Consider the following 17,776-nt stretch of genomic DNA (forward strand, 5'->3'; position numbering starts at 1 on the left):
TCCTTTTGGCCTGTTCCCAGTGGAACTGACTACTAGTATATCCTGTCTATAGGTACAAGAGGAGATGACAACACAATAGACCTTTGGCACTATGGTTACCCCATGAGTTACATGAGCGCAGCTGTGAGCTGAGACCACCCAACCCCAAGCCTCCAGCTTTTCAGCAAGGAAAGAAGAATTCTGATCTATATGAAAACTGATCCATTTCAAGGCTTTGTTTTGTTTAAAGCCAATCTGTCCAATACAGATAAATGTCATCTCTGCTCCCTTTCTTGTTAAACAAATAACTGCTAATACAGTTTAAATTCTTTCCCTCCCCCACATTAAACTACATTGTGCTTTATTTATTTATCCTTTAGTAGCAGTTCATATAAACATTGTACTGAACACTGCAAGAAAGCCCTCTAAAGAAGGGATGGAAGCAATTTATCATGATAAAGTCAGAAATGATCCCATCAGCAGCCTGCTCTGTAACACAAAACTGACTGGCATGCACAAACCCAAGACCATGTCACAGCTATACTCCAGCAGATCCATCCCAAGAAACCTTCTTGAAACCAATCTAACTCCAGAAATCTGGTTATTAAAAGCTTATCTCATCTAGCATCTCAATATCTATATTTTGCCAGCCTATCAAAACAAATCCATTACTCTTTCAGGTAACAGATGCTATTAATGTGAAAAATCCTATAATTATGTCTGAAATTTCATTTTTCAATCATGAAGTGGCAACATATGGAAATGGCAAGGAAGGCTTGCCTGCAGGCACCCTGTGATACATTTTGTAAGCAGAAGAGCTTGGACAGGCCCATGGCACAACTTGGCATAACTCAGTGGGCTGAGGAACGGCATCCCCAAGAATCTTGGGACAAAGCATCTGGGAAATGTTCCACAAAACAAAAACAAAAATAAACCAAAAAAACCAACCAACCAAGCAAACTTTTGCCCCCTCTCCACATGTCCAATGACCATACATGGTTACACATAAGAGACTCAGCCAGTTCCTGCCACCATTTCCCCTCTCATGTCCCCATGCTACTTCCACCCTACCCAGGAGACAGCACAGGAGAAAGAGGCGGTGGCAGAGGGAGTCTGGGCACAGAAAGGAGTAAACTTCATTTGACAGGATAAGCTCTAATCTTCATGACAGGACAGCAAGAAGAAGATGGCATCAAAGCATGACAAAATACACAGGAAACTAAAATCAGCTGAGTGTCAAAAAGCATCAGCGAAGATGCTACTGGATGTTTGCATGCAAGTACAGAGAATTATTCCATCCCACTCTGACACCAACTTCTTGGACATATTCTTTTTCCTGTAGTGGCAAGACATATCTCTTAAAAACACATAATTATCAAGATTTCATAAATAGAACAGGCACTCCCTATCAATAGCTGTGATCATACAGCTGCCTCTGTGACAGTGCTCACATTGCCTTGTTTTCTTACAAGTTTGAAGAATTTCTGTTTCCTCACAATTTAATTCATGTGAAACGTTTTGTTCTCAGACCCTGTGTACTTCAAGTTTGCTCTGGCTGAATGCCCCCGTTGTGTTGCCAAGCTTATGCGATTCCGATCAGCAGGATTGCTGCCCAAAAAAAACACAGTCCCAGATACAAACACCCTCCAAACTGCAGGGAACTTCAGAGCCAGATGAGAGTTTCATGACTGATCCTCTAACATCTCTCTATCATCAGTCAAACTAAACCCCAACCTAAACAAATCTAAACATACAGGATATTCAGAGACCAAGTTCCCAGTTTGGTCTCAACTGCTCAGAACCCACAGCCTCACTACAGAGATTCCCATCAGAGCAGGAAGGAAGGAGTCAATATTTCGGAACACTCAAAATCATGAAAATAAAATAAGACCTCCCTAGGACATGAGTGGAGGAGGAAAAAAAAAAGTCACAGCACCACAGTAAAATGTTCTTTCATCAGTCTCTACATTACACTGCTTAAATTCCCAGGCTAATATTTCAGTGGAAATTAGGCATATTGGATATAAGATGAACATCTAAATACATCTGTTTGGATTTGGGCTTCTACATTCTTTTACCTACTGATGACTGTTACATATATATTGAAATAAGCTGTAGTTTCCAATGCTTGGTGTTCATAGCATATATATTTTACAACATAACATTTTTTTAGCATCTATCAAAATAAAGCATAAAATACATTCACCAGTATATCAACAGAGCTGCCCTCATAAATAACTACTACCAAAATTTTGGCCCCAGAAATTACTGTTAACTCTCAAATTCTAATAGCTTTGTCACAACTGAACTAGTTCTGGAATTTTAAACTAGATTACAGTTTCAAAGATACCAGAATTTCTCAGTGGAAGCAGAAGAATTTATCAGCTCCAGCATTTTTCAGGACAAATGGCAGTCAAAATACAAGTCCAAGACAAGGCAAATGGTTTGGGAAAAAACAAACCAAAAGAGAAATAACTTAAGAAATAGGAGCTGACAAGAAAAGAAAGAACAAAATAGACCACGCAGCAGCATAGATACGTCAAGTTCATTCTCTTTGATTTTGAGCTGACCCCTAAGCTGCTTTCCAACATATTTTTCTCCTAACATGAGTTTCCAGTACATGTATTATTCGGTATAGTTGGCCCAATATTAAAACAATGGAATCCTGCAGCATGAAGGCAGCTGTTGCTTTTTCAATTTGCCCTTGGAGGCTTTCCAATAATTTCTGTGTCAGAGGATGCTTTAAAAAGTTTTTTCTCCTCACTCTGTGCCTGGCAAAACAAGCCTGCCAGGCAGCCACTGCATTCTCCAATGCAGCCCTTTCAAAACCAGTGTTTCACTCTGTCACTCTTCTTCATTTTTTGCCATAAATCAATAACTTGGTATTTTCTGAGACAAGGATAGGGACTGGGTGACAAAGGCACCTGTTACAAAGGAATCTGCCCTGATTATTTGCTAGAAGTAACACTTTAGTACTGTGGAGAAAAAGTGTACAGACTCTTGACAAAAAAGGTTATGTGTTGCTTAAATATAAATCAAATTAATTTCTGGTCCAATTAATTACTGTATTTACAGCCACAAAGTAACAAGAATCCATTCCTTCCTCTAAAGCTTTTTTATCACTGAGTCCTTTGATGTTAATGTACAGCTCTGCCTTTTCCATCAGAACCACCCCCAAGATTTAAACCTGGCATTCCTGAGGGTCTCTGAGAAGGGGTCCTCATATTCCCCACAGACACAAGCCTCTTCCAAGGGAATGGACCTGCATCTTTAGTAAGTCAGCCTTTTTGGGAAAAGGCTTTTTGTACCCCCTTTTTTGTATCCACTCAGCCCTTGCAAGGGATGAAGAAGAAGCCTGGTGGCTTTAGCCTTCCCTTCTACCACATGTCCCCACGAGCACCATCAGTGCTTGCCCAGAGCATCCCCAGGGAGCTGTGTCTGGCCAGCACTACTGTCCCATCACAAGGAACTTCCCCAGCCCTGACTACACTCACAGGCATTTCATCTCCTGCAACACTACTCCTTTCCCACCTCCAACAGCAAATTATTCACCATGGGAGAACTCAGCCAGGCTTTATAGCTATACAAATCTTTGAGCAGACAATGCAGAATATAGATGAAAATTGGGTCCCACTGCAGTGCAGATACATAGCCACTACCCCAGGGCAACTTCACACAGTAGTAGGTCTTTCCAATTCTTTAAGCCACGAATAAAAGTAGTACACTAGAGAGCCTACATCAGAAATAAGGGATTCTACAGAAAGTGATCAAAAATACCTTTCTACAAAGTGCCTCATTAATTCAGCAAAACTTTACAGTTGGATAATTGACAGGATTTGCATCAAGAAACCTTCACAAAAGAAAAATCACACCAACTCATTTACATTCCTGTTTCTCCTACAACTACCCTACTTGTTAAGCTGAGCCAAAACAACCAGATGCGAAATTACTCTGCTTTGTCCAGTTCAGAATGAGTCAAGTAAAATGGCTGAGAATGGTGTTCCCCTTAGTTAAGGCCAGCAGGACCCATGGGCAGGACAGCCTTCCAATATCCACATCCTCCAGACATAAAGGTTAAATCTGCATAGCGTTGTCAAGGTTTTCCAAGATTAATCTATTCTGATGCTTCCATCTTTCTGGTTTTCAAAGGACAATTCCTTACTGCTTGACAAGATGGAGATTAAGCTTCTAACTTCTTGCAATTTAGTCATTCAAACTCAGAGATACTCAGAAACTCCAGTTTCTCTATAAAACCTCAGTTTCTTCCTCTTTACTTGTCAGCAAAGTTCAGATAATTTTGCAGAAGCTTAACTAATCCCTCAGCTGAATATTAAGTTTCAAAACGCTAGTGGTTATACATATATATACATATCTACAGTTCTAAGAACAAAGAGGTGGGAAAAAAAACAAGAAAAAAAAAAGCAAATCCCTCCAGAAAAGAAATAGAATACGCACCATGAGATTCAACCAGACGCCCTTATCCCCTCAAGGCATGGTTAATATACTATCTGCCAGTACATATGGGACCAATTAAAAAGAGCTAACTCCTCACACAGGCACTGCAGCGTCACTCTGGAGGAACCCACAATCCATTAAACAAACTCATTCCAAGTAATTCCATTCTGGAAACACGTGCTCATTCATAATCAAATCCCAGTCTTTAGGAATCTCATATGCCGTGAAAAAAACAACCCTTCTTCCACAGAAATCTCTGGCAAAACAATCTGAAGTTCAACAGGAACAGAACAACCCTCATCTTTACTGCTGCTTTACATGTGCTACTACCTGCACCTACATGAAGAATTTCTATCACCTCTTAGCGAAGTAACTGTCTTGGTCTTAATTTCATTGGCAATGTTGAAGTGGAAGTGAACTGAATGATGGAAATAAGGAATTGCTTAACTAAAGGAAACAGAAAAGTTTGAAACTATCCAAATGTTCCCTTTCAGCAAGACCAGCAGAACTGGAAGACTTCAGGCATGTACAAGGATCATCATTCAACCTCTTTACATTGTGAAAGCTATTTCCTCTGTTTCCAGTAATTATACTCTCACTTCTGTCCAATTTACTCCAAACTTTGTTCAACACAGCGATGACTTACAAGTTTCTACACACAGAAGTCCTACAGAATAAAGAATTCCACTCAGCAACAAGGAGGAACATCCTGATTCTCAGTCTCAACTTTCCTCCCCTCTCTCCCCTCCATTGATTGCTCACCACCACAAACAACATCCATACTCAGCCACTTCACAACCTAAATAATTTTGCATTGAAAAAATCCTGTGTTTTCAAGTTTGGGCTCATCTTTGAGAAGTGAAGTTGCAAAAGAAATAGAAATGTAAATGAGAGGGTTGTTTGGGGGGGAGGAGTTATTATCATAGTTTGTTCATGTAAACCCTGTCAATTATTGCAAGCAGTGTTTTATCATGTTTTAGGCTTAGAATAAATGAAGTAATGTAGAACATCAAGATCCAAGGAAAGGGACCTGGAATGTTAAAGCCCTCCTCTAGATGCAGATCTAAAATATATTCCTGTAATACAAGATAGAAATATTTTGAACACCCACTACATTTACAGACCCCTGTCTGCCTGTGTCAGGCAGTTACTTAAACAGTTGTGAAAGAACCAACAAAATTAAAATAAATTAAGTGCCTGCCCGGCATTTCCCCACTGTCTTTTTCCTTTGCCCCATTCAATTTAACTTCAAAGCATTAGTGATGCAGTTATTCCAGCAACCCTCAAAGCACACAGAGCTGGAATTCTGCAGGAGATGTTAACAAGGTGGCTTTTATCAAACTTGATGCAGCTGAAATCTAAATTATTTACCCTGAAAGAGAAGGGAATAAAAGAATTTAGGGGCCTCTGATAAAATATTAAAGTATTGAATCCTCTGAATACCTATTAGTCATTCCTCTGGGGAAAATAGTATCAAGACAAATATTTCTTTTAATAAAGAAAAGTCATATTTAGCTCAAAGAAAATATTCAACCCTGATGCAAAATGTTTGAGCAGCTTTACAAATTCAGTCCTCTATAATTATACTGAGACTGCTAAAAATTCCACTTTCATAACCACCACCACACATAAATAAGTGTCAAAATAAATCCAGTAGATTATCATGCAAAAATGTGTTCTCCACAGCTTAATCTTGCGGTAATGCTTTTCATAGCATGTCTTTCTGCCCAGATTTGCAGCTCTTGTTACTTGCATTCTGACCACTAAGCAAAGGGTCATCAATCTTATAATTCACTTTTCTCATTAAATTCTTCATGCTGCAGCCCTGCTGAAGGCTTTCCACCTCTGCTTATCTAAGGTACTTGCATATAGAATGGCCATATAGTTCTTTGAAAGCTCTCCAAACCATACCCAATGATGTCAAGGACAGTAATTAAGCCAAAATAAAGGAAAAAATAACCCAAACAATTAGAGATAAACTGTAAATATGAGGCAGATTGATAAATGTACACAGGATTCAGTATGAATCTCCAGTGACACTTTTCTATTGGTCAGCCCCAATTTTGCAATGAAGAATTCACAGAATACTTTTCAACGGAATCTTTGTAGTTTCCTGCTTCCACAAATACTTATAGGAAAAGTAACTCTCTAGCTCCAAGTGTTTAATGCAGTTTCTTATGTTTTGAAAGCAAGGATCATTTAGAAAGCAGTTCAAGTGAATACCAGTCCATGGCTGGGATGATCAAGGCCAACCAGTCTGATGGAACACCATCCTCAGAAGGTGGAGAGTGTTTATTAGCAGAGCTACCCAGCAGCCAGGGCAGCACATGACAGCTCCACAAGACTTGTGCTTCTCCACCACACACTTCCCTCAGAGCTTCAGTACAGCTGCTGAGCTCCCGAGCACTGCCCACTGCAAAGCTGCTCTGCCTACACCCTAATCAGGAACGTTCAGCACAAAACGTTCCACGTGGGCACAAAATAAGACTTTGCCACTAGGTCTCCACTTGGGAAGTCAACAGTCAGTCAGAGCTGAACACTCAACATGAATATTTCTCTTGCTGAGGGATAATTCCAAGCTTGATGACAGATGGCGATCTTCCTGCTTTTCAAGCATTACCATTATTTAGAGTAAAGTCTGCAGAAATGTTTGTATTTCTGGTAACTTACTTGGGAGATCACCACAAGTAAAATATTTTCATTCTTAAAGAAAATATGTCATTTCAGTCCAGAAGCAAAGTTTGTAACAGATAACCTCAAAAGTGGAAAGTCTCGGGCAAGATGTTAACTGAAGCAACAGATTTTCAGAGGGGACTTTAATTCCACGTCAATTAATCACCACCAGTTCCCATCCTACAGACCAACCTTCAATCTGACTACACTATTTTTAGTGTCAGATGGCTTGAGGAACAGAAGGTATCCTTGTTTGATTTTTTTTCAATTTTGGATCCCAGGTTGTCTGACTGGAAAAGATTCTCAGATGACATTAGAAAAGCCTCTGAAATAACATTACTCAAGTTTTGCATGCACAGCTATTTGCACAAGCCAATTCTATGGTTTTACAAGACAATCGGCTGCATAAACATCTGGCTGCTCCATTCCCAGCAGCTGATGAGCGAAGGGGACCTTTGATCATTCAACAAAGCCAGTTCCCTCCTGGGTACAATCCAGAAACCACCACAATTCAAGGGTTCCAAGTGTTGCTGTGTCCCTGTCCTGATGCGCTTGCTGGCGATCACGTGCATCTCAGTGTCATCCACAGCACAACAGAGAAAATCAGAGGTTGAAGCCACAGACTTCCTGCAGAAAGAGGAACCCAAACTACCACCACTGTCTGCTGCTCAAGCCAAGGGAATGTATGCTGTAGTTATCCACACAGGGTGGCTGTGGGTTTTGACTGACACACAATGAAAAATGTATGACAAGGGCATCTGCTAAAACACAAATTTTTAAGAAATAATTAGTTTTAAATACAGGCTAGAAATCATTTGAAAACCATGATATTACACAAGGTGCTCCTTCACTTTTATAAAGATTAAAAGAGGAACAGCTTCAACCAGCACATGAAACAAGGCTATGTGTTATGATCTATTTTCCCTGTAGCATCTGTAGAAAGCTGATTAGCTCCAACTCATGCTCAACAACATGAACACTTCCGCTTTCATGTTTTATCACCATTACAGTCAGAAATCAAAAGACTCTGGTGGCTATCACTGATGTTCCCAACCTGGCAGAGTAAAGCCGTTCCTGAAGGAGATTTGGGATTGCCTTTTCTGCTTACACAGTACAGAAATCACAGATGCACTTTGCTGTGAAGCTGCCAATATTTAATAGTGTTTAATGGTGCGGTATCTGAGTGGGAAAAGGGTGCAAGTGTCTGTCTAGAGAACAAATTAGTTCATCAGCTTCCATCGAGTTTCCCTCTTTGTCATCATCCCTGAATGTGTGCTGGTTGGAGTCGGGGGGCTATTTATTTGCTGAAACACCATCTCAGAGATGATTCTAGGGAAGAAACGGGAGGTAATTCTGAAAGCAGAGGCAGTACCATGCCATTGTACCATCGTACCATTGATGAAATAATGTAGGCAGGACACAGGGGTAAATGTCAGTGATAACTTGGCAGAGCTACCTGTGGCAAGGTCTCCGACCTGCCCGAGGCTGCATAAAACATCCCGGCGTGTTGCTGCCCTGTAGCAGGTTAGGCTGCAGTCAGCCTGACCGACCCCCCAGCTGCTTCCTCATTAATTCTCACAGAGGATGGCTACCTTTCCATTTCTTTAGCTCCAAGTGTGCATGAACAGCAGAAGGAACGAATAATTCAAGGTTCATTTTGGCCCAGCCCATTTGGTTTGGAAGCTATTCTTATTCAGTTCAGCACATGAAGTGCTCTGGCTTCAGCCTCTTTTCTGTCTGGCACACAATCAAACCATATTTAGAGGAAATCCAATTCATCTATAAAAGTTGCATCTCAATATATTGTGACTTACCTCCTTTCCTTATCCCCATTCAAAGGAGGAGAGCACTGCACAGCTTTCAAAGCCATTCCCATTTAAATATCACTTTCCATCTGTACATTTTTCAACTTCCAAAACTGCACTTGGTACAAAAAAAAAAAAAAAGCACAAGAAGCAAGGTTGTCTTACTGTATTATATTCACTTAATAATCATAAGCAATTTCTCAGAGAAGACCTCCAGGCACAGTTTTAATGTTAAAGCAATTCTTGCTTCATTTTAACCATCCACTGATGCAGAGCTGATAGCCCAGCTCATTAAAAAGTACAGGGCACTATTTCAAGAAATGTCATAATTTATCAGGCAGAGTTAAGTCACACTGCACACGGCAGCCTGGATGCACAACACCAACTGCCTCTGACACTTCCTGAATCCAGCTCTGAAGCCCCTCTGCTTTGGGCTCAGCTGCCTGTGCTGCATGAAAGCACACAGCAAAGCTTCCTGCTACAGCATCACCTTTTTCAAGAGGCTTAGCAACATTTAAAAATGCATGAATTTCACTTGAGTGACAACCCATTTAACCAGCTATAAAACTCATTACAGGAAGGATGGTTGGAGAGAAGATAAATATTGCAATCATTTCTTTTTAAAATTTAGCATGGAAAGTCCCACATTAGGTTGACTAGGGAGTCCAAAACAGTGACAGAGTTCTCACTTCGTCCTGTTGGACACCGGTTGTTGGTCAGTAGATTTGTCATATCAGTGATTAGATCCAACACCTTGACTTTGCAACCTGTAACAGGCAATGCAAGGAATCATTACCTGGGATGAGGTTTAATTTAGTCCCCAAATTATCCTTTTAAGGGACAGTGTTTCTATTCTCTCAAGTACTCCTGACACACAGGAGATAATTATTGATATTTGGACTCATTAAGATGGTAATGAACCACCTCCCCTGCCCATCCAAAGGTATTCTTCCAAGAAAATGGGCATTAGAAGAAAGCAGTAAATCCATCCCAAGCCCCTGTCAGGAAAGTGTGTATTTGGGACTATGCAACAAACTGGAAACCAAGTGGTGACTTTATCAGTAAATTCAAGTGGCTCTGTTGAGCTAGGTGGTAACGCCCAAGTGAGACACTGCAAAACCAGAGCACCTTCCTGATCTACTCTGACTCTGCAAACATCACACTGCTCCACTTAAGGATTTGTGTTGCTTTCTGGAAGAAAACCTTCTTTTTAAACTAAAGCCCACTAAAAGAAGATTAACTGCTCTTAAAAAGTACTTAACCACCTCTTTGCTTGATATCAAGTGGCTCATACATATCTGTCAGATGAGCACCATTGATGATAATGTATTAAATAAACACTTCTGCTTAAAATACATAAGTTTACTTATGAGTAGTTCGAGACACACAAATATCTACAGCTTATTCAGTTGAAGAATCTTCTGCTCTCAAAATGTCCATTCAGCAGCACTGCCAGATACTGTTTCACAATACTACAGGCTCACTTATTCATAAACAAATCATTAACATTCTTGACATAAATCCATAGTGTACAACAAATCCCAGCTATGATAGTGTTTTACTACATTTGCTGTCCCCATCATGAATGGGAGTTCTGTTTTCACTAAAAAAAACATTCTCAACAAATAAAAGGCAAATTATTCTCTGCAAGAAAACCACCAGGATGAAATGCCTATGCACGGATTACAAACTAATTATCAAGTTCATACAGTAACAAACCTGGTACTCAGATAGTGAAAAGGGCCACCAAAATTTATGCAAGAAATTTTCTTTCTAGAACTCCAGTAACTAAAACTCTGAAGGTAAAACACCATTACAGGCTTTTATATTGTCCTCAGCTACTCAAGAAACCTTTTATACATCCCAATTTTTCCACACATGGGCAGAAGACTCATCTAAGAAGACCCTTCAAAAGCCCTTTGGCATTCACTCACTGCCAGGGGTTTATTTACAGACTTGGATCAGAGGGCTCCAGCCAAGACCAAAATGATCAAGGCCATTTTTACATACCTACACCACAATTTAAATTAGACTAATTAAAATTAATGGAATAGCTTAATGAATTCATCAGGACCAGGCTTCTTGCTCTCTCTGAATAAACTCCACACAGATGACAGCACAGGGCAATATTCCCAAAAAAACACAGTCCACAGGTGAATCCTCTGCAGGTACCCCAAAACGGCTCTGTCATGCAGGTAGCATCCCCCTGTGCTGAGGGGCATGCAGTGCATGGCAAGATGGGATTCCTGCTCAGAGCTGGTCCACACAAGGGGGGATGCTCCAACAGTACCTCCCAGGACAAATCACACAGCATCCAGCCATCAGCTATGGCCAGCCATTCAGCAAAGCTTTGGATATCACAAGGTTAAACCCTCTACCCTCAATTCACTAATACCTTCCTCACCATATTTAAAGAATTAAACACCTCCCTGAATGGCCGTATTTGAGTAATTAAAAAAAAAAAAAAAAAAAAAAAAGAGGGTAGAAGATGGCTAAGTTATGTTCTTGGCAGGTGATATATATGCTCACAAGGGCTGGGCTTCTCCTCGGACTGATAAACACAAAGCAGACTGCCTTCTGTGCCGGCTGCCAGCTCAGCCTGGGGAATAAAAGATGTTTTCAATTCCAGAAAAGATATGTGTGCATTGAAACACTGAACACTCAGCAAGGTCTCAGTCCCTTACTCACAGTGCACAGGGCCTGTGGGCGCCGGGGGCTGTTCAGAGTACGTAAAAATACACATATGGCAAAGTTTTGCAGAAATGAGACCTTTGTTATTGTAAATACATGCAAATTTTCATAGCAATTAAATTGCAGCATTTTAGGGGCATGATTCCTCTTTTTATTATTTCCATTGGCATGGCTTTTCCATTTCAGCTTGCTTTAGTTCCACTTCTGTGATAATTTCATGGCAGTACACTATGTGTGAATATATGCAGCATAAGTGGCTCACCGTTTTTAGGTGCGACTACTGAGGATTGCTCTGCAATTCAGGAGAGCAAGTTTACAGGATCTATTTATGGGTCTCACACTGTAGCCAGCCTTTGAAAATGTTTCAAATCTCTTCTGCCAGAGACCACAGCTACCAAAAAGATGCTTGGGTTGTCTAAGCTGGCTTTTGGTATCACAGAGCTCACCATCCCTAAAGTTCTTGCTTTCACCCCTGATCACCTAAAGTTGTAACATATCCTTTAGTATGGAAACCATCACAGCTGAAGGAGTTCAAGGGATGAATAAATTTAGGAATCTTCTCATTTGTCTCCAAGTTTTCTGAGAACCTCAATCACAGTTTTAGATGTTTTCTGCAACAGTAACAGATAAAACCTAACTCTAAAAAACAACAACTTAAGACGAGAAATCGCATGTAATGACACATCTATAGTAAATGAGGCACTACAGAAATGCCAGACTATGGAGGAGGTCAGACTAAAATGATAGACGATTTGAAAGAAGGCAAGCTCTGCCGGGAATCAGCAAGGAAACCAGACAAGTTAATCACTCATTTGCAGTATGATACAACAGCCAAGTGACACTGAAACCTCAATGTCAAGTCACCCAAGGAAATGTCCATGCTGCAGAGCAGCCCAGGAAGTCCCTGCTTAGGAAACACACACCACACAACCTTGCTGAGCTGTGCTGGGAAACAGCAGGACTGCAAACAACTAAGTAGTACTGGAAAACTCAGAAGATACTCATGATCTGAAATAATTTCCATCCTCCTGAGTTCCAGGTAGACCAGAGAGCTTGCAGGGCAGCTTGCTGAGAGGGAGTGACGCCAGTGAAATGTCACCTGCAGAGTGTCAAAAGCCCCTGTGCTGGCCCTTGGAGAACTGCAACAGGCAAAGACAGGAGCCAACAGCAAAAAAAGCCCTGAATTAACAAGGCTGAGCAGAAATTCTGAGGACATAAGTGTTTTCCAGCCTTGATTGCCCATTTTCTGGAAATAGCAGTACCTCCAACCCCACCACCTTTCCTTTGCTGACCAGTAGCAGCATAAAAAAAATTAAGCTCTACAAACAAAGAGCTGCACAGCACCTGGTACTTTTAACAGCTCTTCACGAACCTGGTTTAGAAGCTGAAATAAACACTACACTTTTGTTTCTAAAGGCAAAAGCTGGTCATCAAAACCCATCTGTCACTGGCTGTGCTCGGAAACACATCTCATGCTAAACCCCAGCTTGCAATTGCACAAAGCACACCCCACTCACAGGGCTCCAATAGGCACACTGACCAACCACTGGTCTCCTTCAATGCACTAGTGCTGTATTTTGCCCACTGATGTAGCTCCTGGAGAAGGGAAAAAAAAAAATAAGAACACATGACCCCTGGCCCCTGATCCAGCAGCAGTTTTCAGTATTTCAAAAGTGATTTCAAACAGGAGCAAAGCCCAGCCTGAGTCCTCAGATTATCCTTTCCAAAACCTCAGCATCAGCAAACAAAGAGATCTAATCAGTTGGCTTGAGACAAACTGTAATTTCTGTACCTATATTTATTAACACTAGGTACATAAAACTGAAGAAAAGAAGTCCTAGAAAAACACACAGTGATGTTAACCACAATGGCAAACTGAATGTACCAATCCTTTCCTCCAGCCAGGAAACATTTTCAAGCTGTTTCTTTTAAGCTAGTCACTGGGTAGGAAATGCTTTTTAGACACAAAAATATTTTCTTTTCCAGAAGACACCATAAAACCGAGGCACAGAGCACAGTATATGTTTTGATGAGAATTAATTACTTGTTTACTGTGGTAGTTCATTACACAGCTAATCCCCACACATTGTCTAAACAACTTATTTCCTCCGGTGAGTGAGGAAAGGTCAACATAAACAAAACAGTTTGATTTTTTTTTTCTAAAGAAGAAAATGCTGAGTACTGGCAACACATCTGCAGGGCGTAAAAAGCTGAAAAGCAACATTAGAGAATGTCCTTTGAACACTTTGCGGTATTTTCTAAGTGCAGGTATTCCAGAATGAAATGTTACCAAATATAATGGAATTGAGATGTTCCAGTATACAAAAATATTGTTCTAAACCAAGAGCTATTAATTCTTCAGAGCTGTGGGCTGTAGTTTATCATTAGCATCTAGAAGTGAGGAATGGTTCTAACAGTCAATTCCATTTCTCCCCAGTGACTAAATCATGTACTAGCTAAATAATTTATGAATGTCAAAGGGTGACAGTTTTCAATTAAGATAATGAGATTCTAGAGGCTCTAGCCATCTGAACCCTGTTTGTGGATTTTCTTGCCAATTAAAAAAAACAAAACAACAAAACACAGAAGGAAGCAGACTGACAAACTGATTTTACTTAAACTGCGTACTAACAATTTAGCATTAATCCTACCTTATATCTGCTAGCTACATACCAAGAATAAATATTTATACTGGTCACCACATGTTGTTAGACATTAACAGGGGTTAAGAAGATGTTAATTGAATCATGGATGTTGGAAACTGACATCATTTTGCTCCCCTTGTAACTCTTCAGCTCCTCAGGCAAGGACCCAGCCTTTGTCCATACTGCACCTCAGCAAATGGACACACAGCATCCGAGGCCTGGCTGCTCCGGCAGAAGAGGGCAAAACAGACAAGGGAGAAAAATCAAGAAACTGCTCACTCACACAGCAGGAGTGGGCAGCCCCCCCAACATCCAAAGTGCCCTGCTGATCCTGGATCAGGTCTAAATGAGGACACATCCCTCCAGTAGCAAACATTGCCTGGGTGCAGAGATATATATTCCAGACCTTTGTAAATATGACCCCTGTAAGTGACCATCCTACCCATTAGACCCTTTACTGTTAACTTCCATGGAGCATCTATGATACAAGTGCTGGTAGCAGCAACTATTATCCTTTTTAGCCATCTCACACCCAGTGTCCAAAGTAATTCTTTATATTGACCCACTAGTTTTCAGAAAAACAAACAAAAAAAACCCCAAAAGAAACCATAAAGAACAACAGCTACAAGCTTCTCAGGGTAAATTTTCAAACTCCCACAGAAGTTCAATAAAGTCAACTCAGAAAAGTAACACCGCATTAGACTTGTTGGTTCAGACGTTACTAAGCACTGGCCAGACTCCATGCTTTCTCTTTTTATTTTACTTACAATTAGCTGGCAAGAGACGACGATTAGCTAGAAAAACCACATTCCCTTTTGACCTCCAGGTGTACAAAGCAGAGCAGCATTAAGTGTTTCCTAAAGCAAACCCTGGATCTTTAGTGCAGTAAGGCTTCAGGCAGCTGCAGCAGCAAGTCCCCACACAGCGTTTAAAGCACAAGCTCTCACTACGGAGCTCGTTAGCTCCTGGTCAGATCTATCAAAGCAGGCACTGAGTGTCATGGCAGTGCCAGGCACCTGCCTCCAGACTTCTCCAAAGCCTTGTTCCAAGGCTGGACCTGTACAAACTACTGCATACATGACAACTTAGAGGGCAAGATTACAGCATATTTCTATAGAATGGTGTGCACTGCCTGCTCAACTCCCTGTTCCACTGGAGATCTGGACTTTACCATCTCTGTTCCCAGTTCATACCCATACTCAGGAAGAATCAGAAGGGCCAAAGAGTGCAACAACAATGCCAAGTATCGTGAATCACCCAGGCAAAGCAAGGGCTGCTACTCTGCTGCAGGCAACTCTGTTCACTAGGGAATGTCACCATACAGGACACAGGATCCAGTCACCTTGGCATGCTGGCACTGAAACCATCTTCTTCCCAGTGGAAAAAGTGATTACATTTAGGAGGTGACAATATGCTTGAAAGTCATTCCTCCCCACCTCCAATAGATAGACAAATTGTGCTGTGTCAGTTTGTTCCTGTTACAAAACAGTCCCCACTTCCCCTGGAGAGCTCCCAACAGCTCTGTTCCCTCCCTGCCCAGTCCATCCCACTGGCATTACAAAGGGAGCCTTCACCTGCTCCTTCAGCCAGGGAGTTCCAATTCAAGGGCTTTAATAAAACTCTACCTTAAACGGCTGCTGCCTGATGAAACCTACTAACTGTGATACTACAAAGACTAACTTTTCTGGAAACTGCACTGCACAGCCAAAAACACCGCACAGAGGGCTCTGCAGCACAGCTGGAATCGTTAGCAGCAACTAACATTGTTATCTAGAACTCCTCAAACTTCCATTAATTTACAACCAGCATGGGAAGTCACATAAGGCGCTGGCACGGCAGCGTAAAGTCATTTAAAAGTAAACACCAAGTTACAGAGCTCAGTGGAGACCAGATTTAAATACCTCCCAGAAAAGTGTTTAAAAATTAAGGAAAAAAAAAATTAAAAATCGACAGATAGATTTTTGGGAAATGAGGAAGAATATGACTGCATATGTACGGACTTGAGATTAAGAACATGTTGGAAACAATGTTTTCTTTTCATAGGATGAGACAGACTGCTCTTTAAACTTCAGTTTTGTAATGATGGCTGCTGGATAAGAAACATTTGTTTGTTCCTGAGAAGCGCTGAAAAAAAAATAAAAAGCAAAGCGGGCATTTCTCACCCTTTGAAGAAACAAATACATGACGTTTTCACAAGAAAATGTGAAAATAAGAAAATCTCAGAAACAGACTGGATCTACAAATAAGAAATACAGGTTTTGGCTGAATACAGAAAATATTTTGTGAGGGTCTGGAGGTGTGTCAGGCTCCTGGCTGTGCCAGGCAATAGCTGCAGCCACCATGGAGCACCAGAGCTGGTGATGCTCTGATCCCACCGTCAGGCAGCTGCCACAGCCCTGCTCCCACCCTTCTGCAAGGGACCCACAATCCCTTTTTCCCCCCACAGAAAGGAGGAACTGGGTGACTGTAAAGCTTATTAACACTTCCATAAGTATTCTCTAAAGTGGTTTTCACCCCAGCCCCAAGCGAGCGGGCGGTGCGCCCACTGCGTGACAGACCTTCCTCTGGCGGATACAGAGCAGCCCCTTATCCAAACAGCATTAGGGCCTGGTCCAGGATGACCTCAACAGCACACACTTTCCAAAAAGTCATACAGAAACATTTAATTCAGCTCTCTTAGACATTAAGTCTTGTCTCATATAGCTACTCTTAAAAAAACAACAACAAAAAAAAAGAAATAAAAAAAAAATCAAGTAAAATCTGGACCTTAAAAAAAGCACATGGGTTTCTTCTCTTCTTTTTTTATAAAAAAAGAAACATAGGCATTAAAAGAAACTCAACCGGCATTAGTATTGGGACTTTGATTTATACCAACATTCTCAAAATCCGAATTTGGACCAAAACCCACATACAGACAGGGGCAAAGTTTATCTCCAAGTGAACAAAATAACATCTCTTGTAGACATTAATGGCTTCTGAAACTCTCTAGCTTGGTATGACATTAGTGATTTAAATGCCAAATCACATTCACTCTGTTTATCTTGGGAAGCTCCACATCCATGTAAGAACACCCTGAGACCATAACAGAGGAATGAAAGGTCAGGCTGTTGCTTTCAGAACCAGTGCAGCAAATTTAAGATATGGGCATTTCCCTGGTCAGTGCCACCCACTGCACCTGGCTATTTTTCAAATACCACATAAGCAGCATGAATAATTTCTGATACAGAGAAATAAAATACTCAACTTTAAAAAAGCAGCATTAATACACTCTGAAAGTAATTTAAACCAACCAGAAGTGAGTGATTTCAGTGCAAGATTTGTGCAGATGTGGATCCCGGGCCATGCCAGGCTGCTCATGGACCTCTCAAGTCCCCAGCTGATGACCTGCTCCTCCTACACTCAGAAGCTCTACACCACTATATAGCACTTAACTTCATACAAAGCCTCCTTAGATTCTGTCTTTCTGACAAACACACGTAGTACCTTAATCTATACGGATTTCAGCTGGACCCTGCTCTGCCCTGTTGG

The 17,776-nt window shown here is 41.1% G+C and overlaps 1 protein-coding gene across 6 annotated transcripts in view; it reads right to left on the reverse strand.

Annotated features, from left to right (window-relative positions):
• Positions 1-17,776, reverse strand: part of PID1 (phosphotyrosine interaction domain containing 1) — an 85,985-nt gene that overhangs the window by 58,099 nt on the left and 10,110 nt on the right. The window contains exon 1 of one of the 6 annotated variants that reach the window (XM_058844478.1): positions 4,435-4,453. The exons of the other annotated variants lie outside the window; for them this stretch is intronic. Within the exon in view, the coding sequence (XP_058700461.1) occupies positions 4,435-4,437 (3 nt within the window). The 5' untranslated portion in view covers positions 4,438-4,453. Of the gene's footprint in view, positions 1-4,434; positions 4,454-17,776 lie in introns of those variants that run through there. 6 annotated transcript variants of the gene reach the window in all.

This window comes from Poecile atricapillus, chromosome 8 (genome assembly GCF_030490865.1).
Source record: "Poecile atricapillus isolate bPoeAtr1 chromosome 8, bPoeAtr1.hap1, whole genome shotgun sequence".
In the NCBI taxonomy this organism is placed as follows: domain Eukaryota; kingdom Metazoa; phylum Chordata; class Aves; order Passeriformes; family Paridae; genus Poecile; species Poecile atricapillus.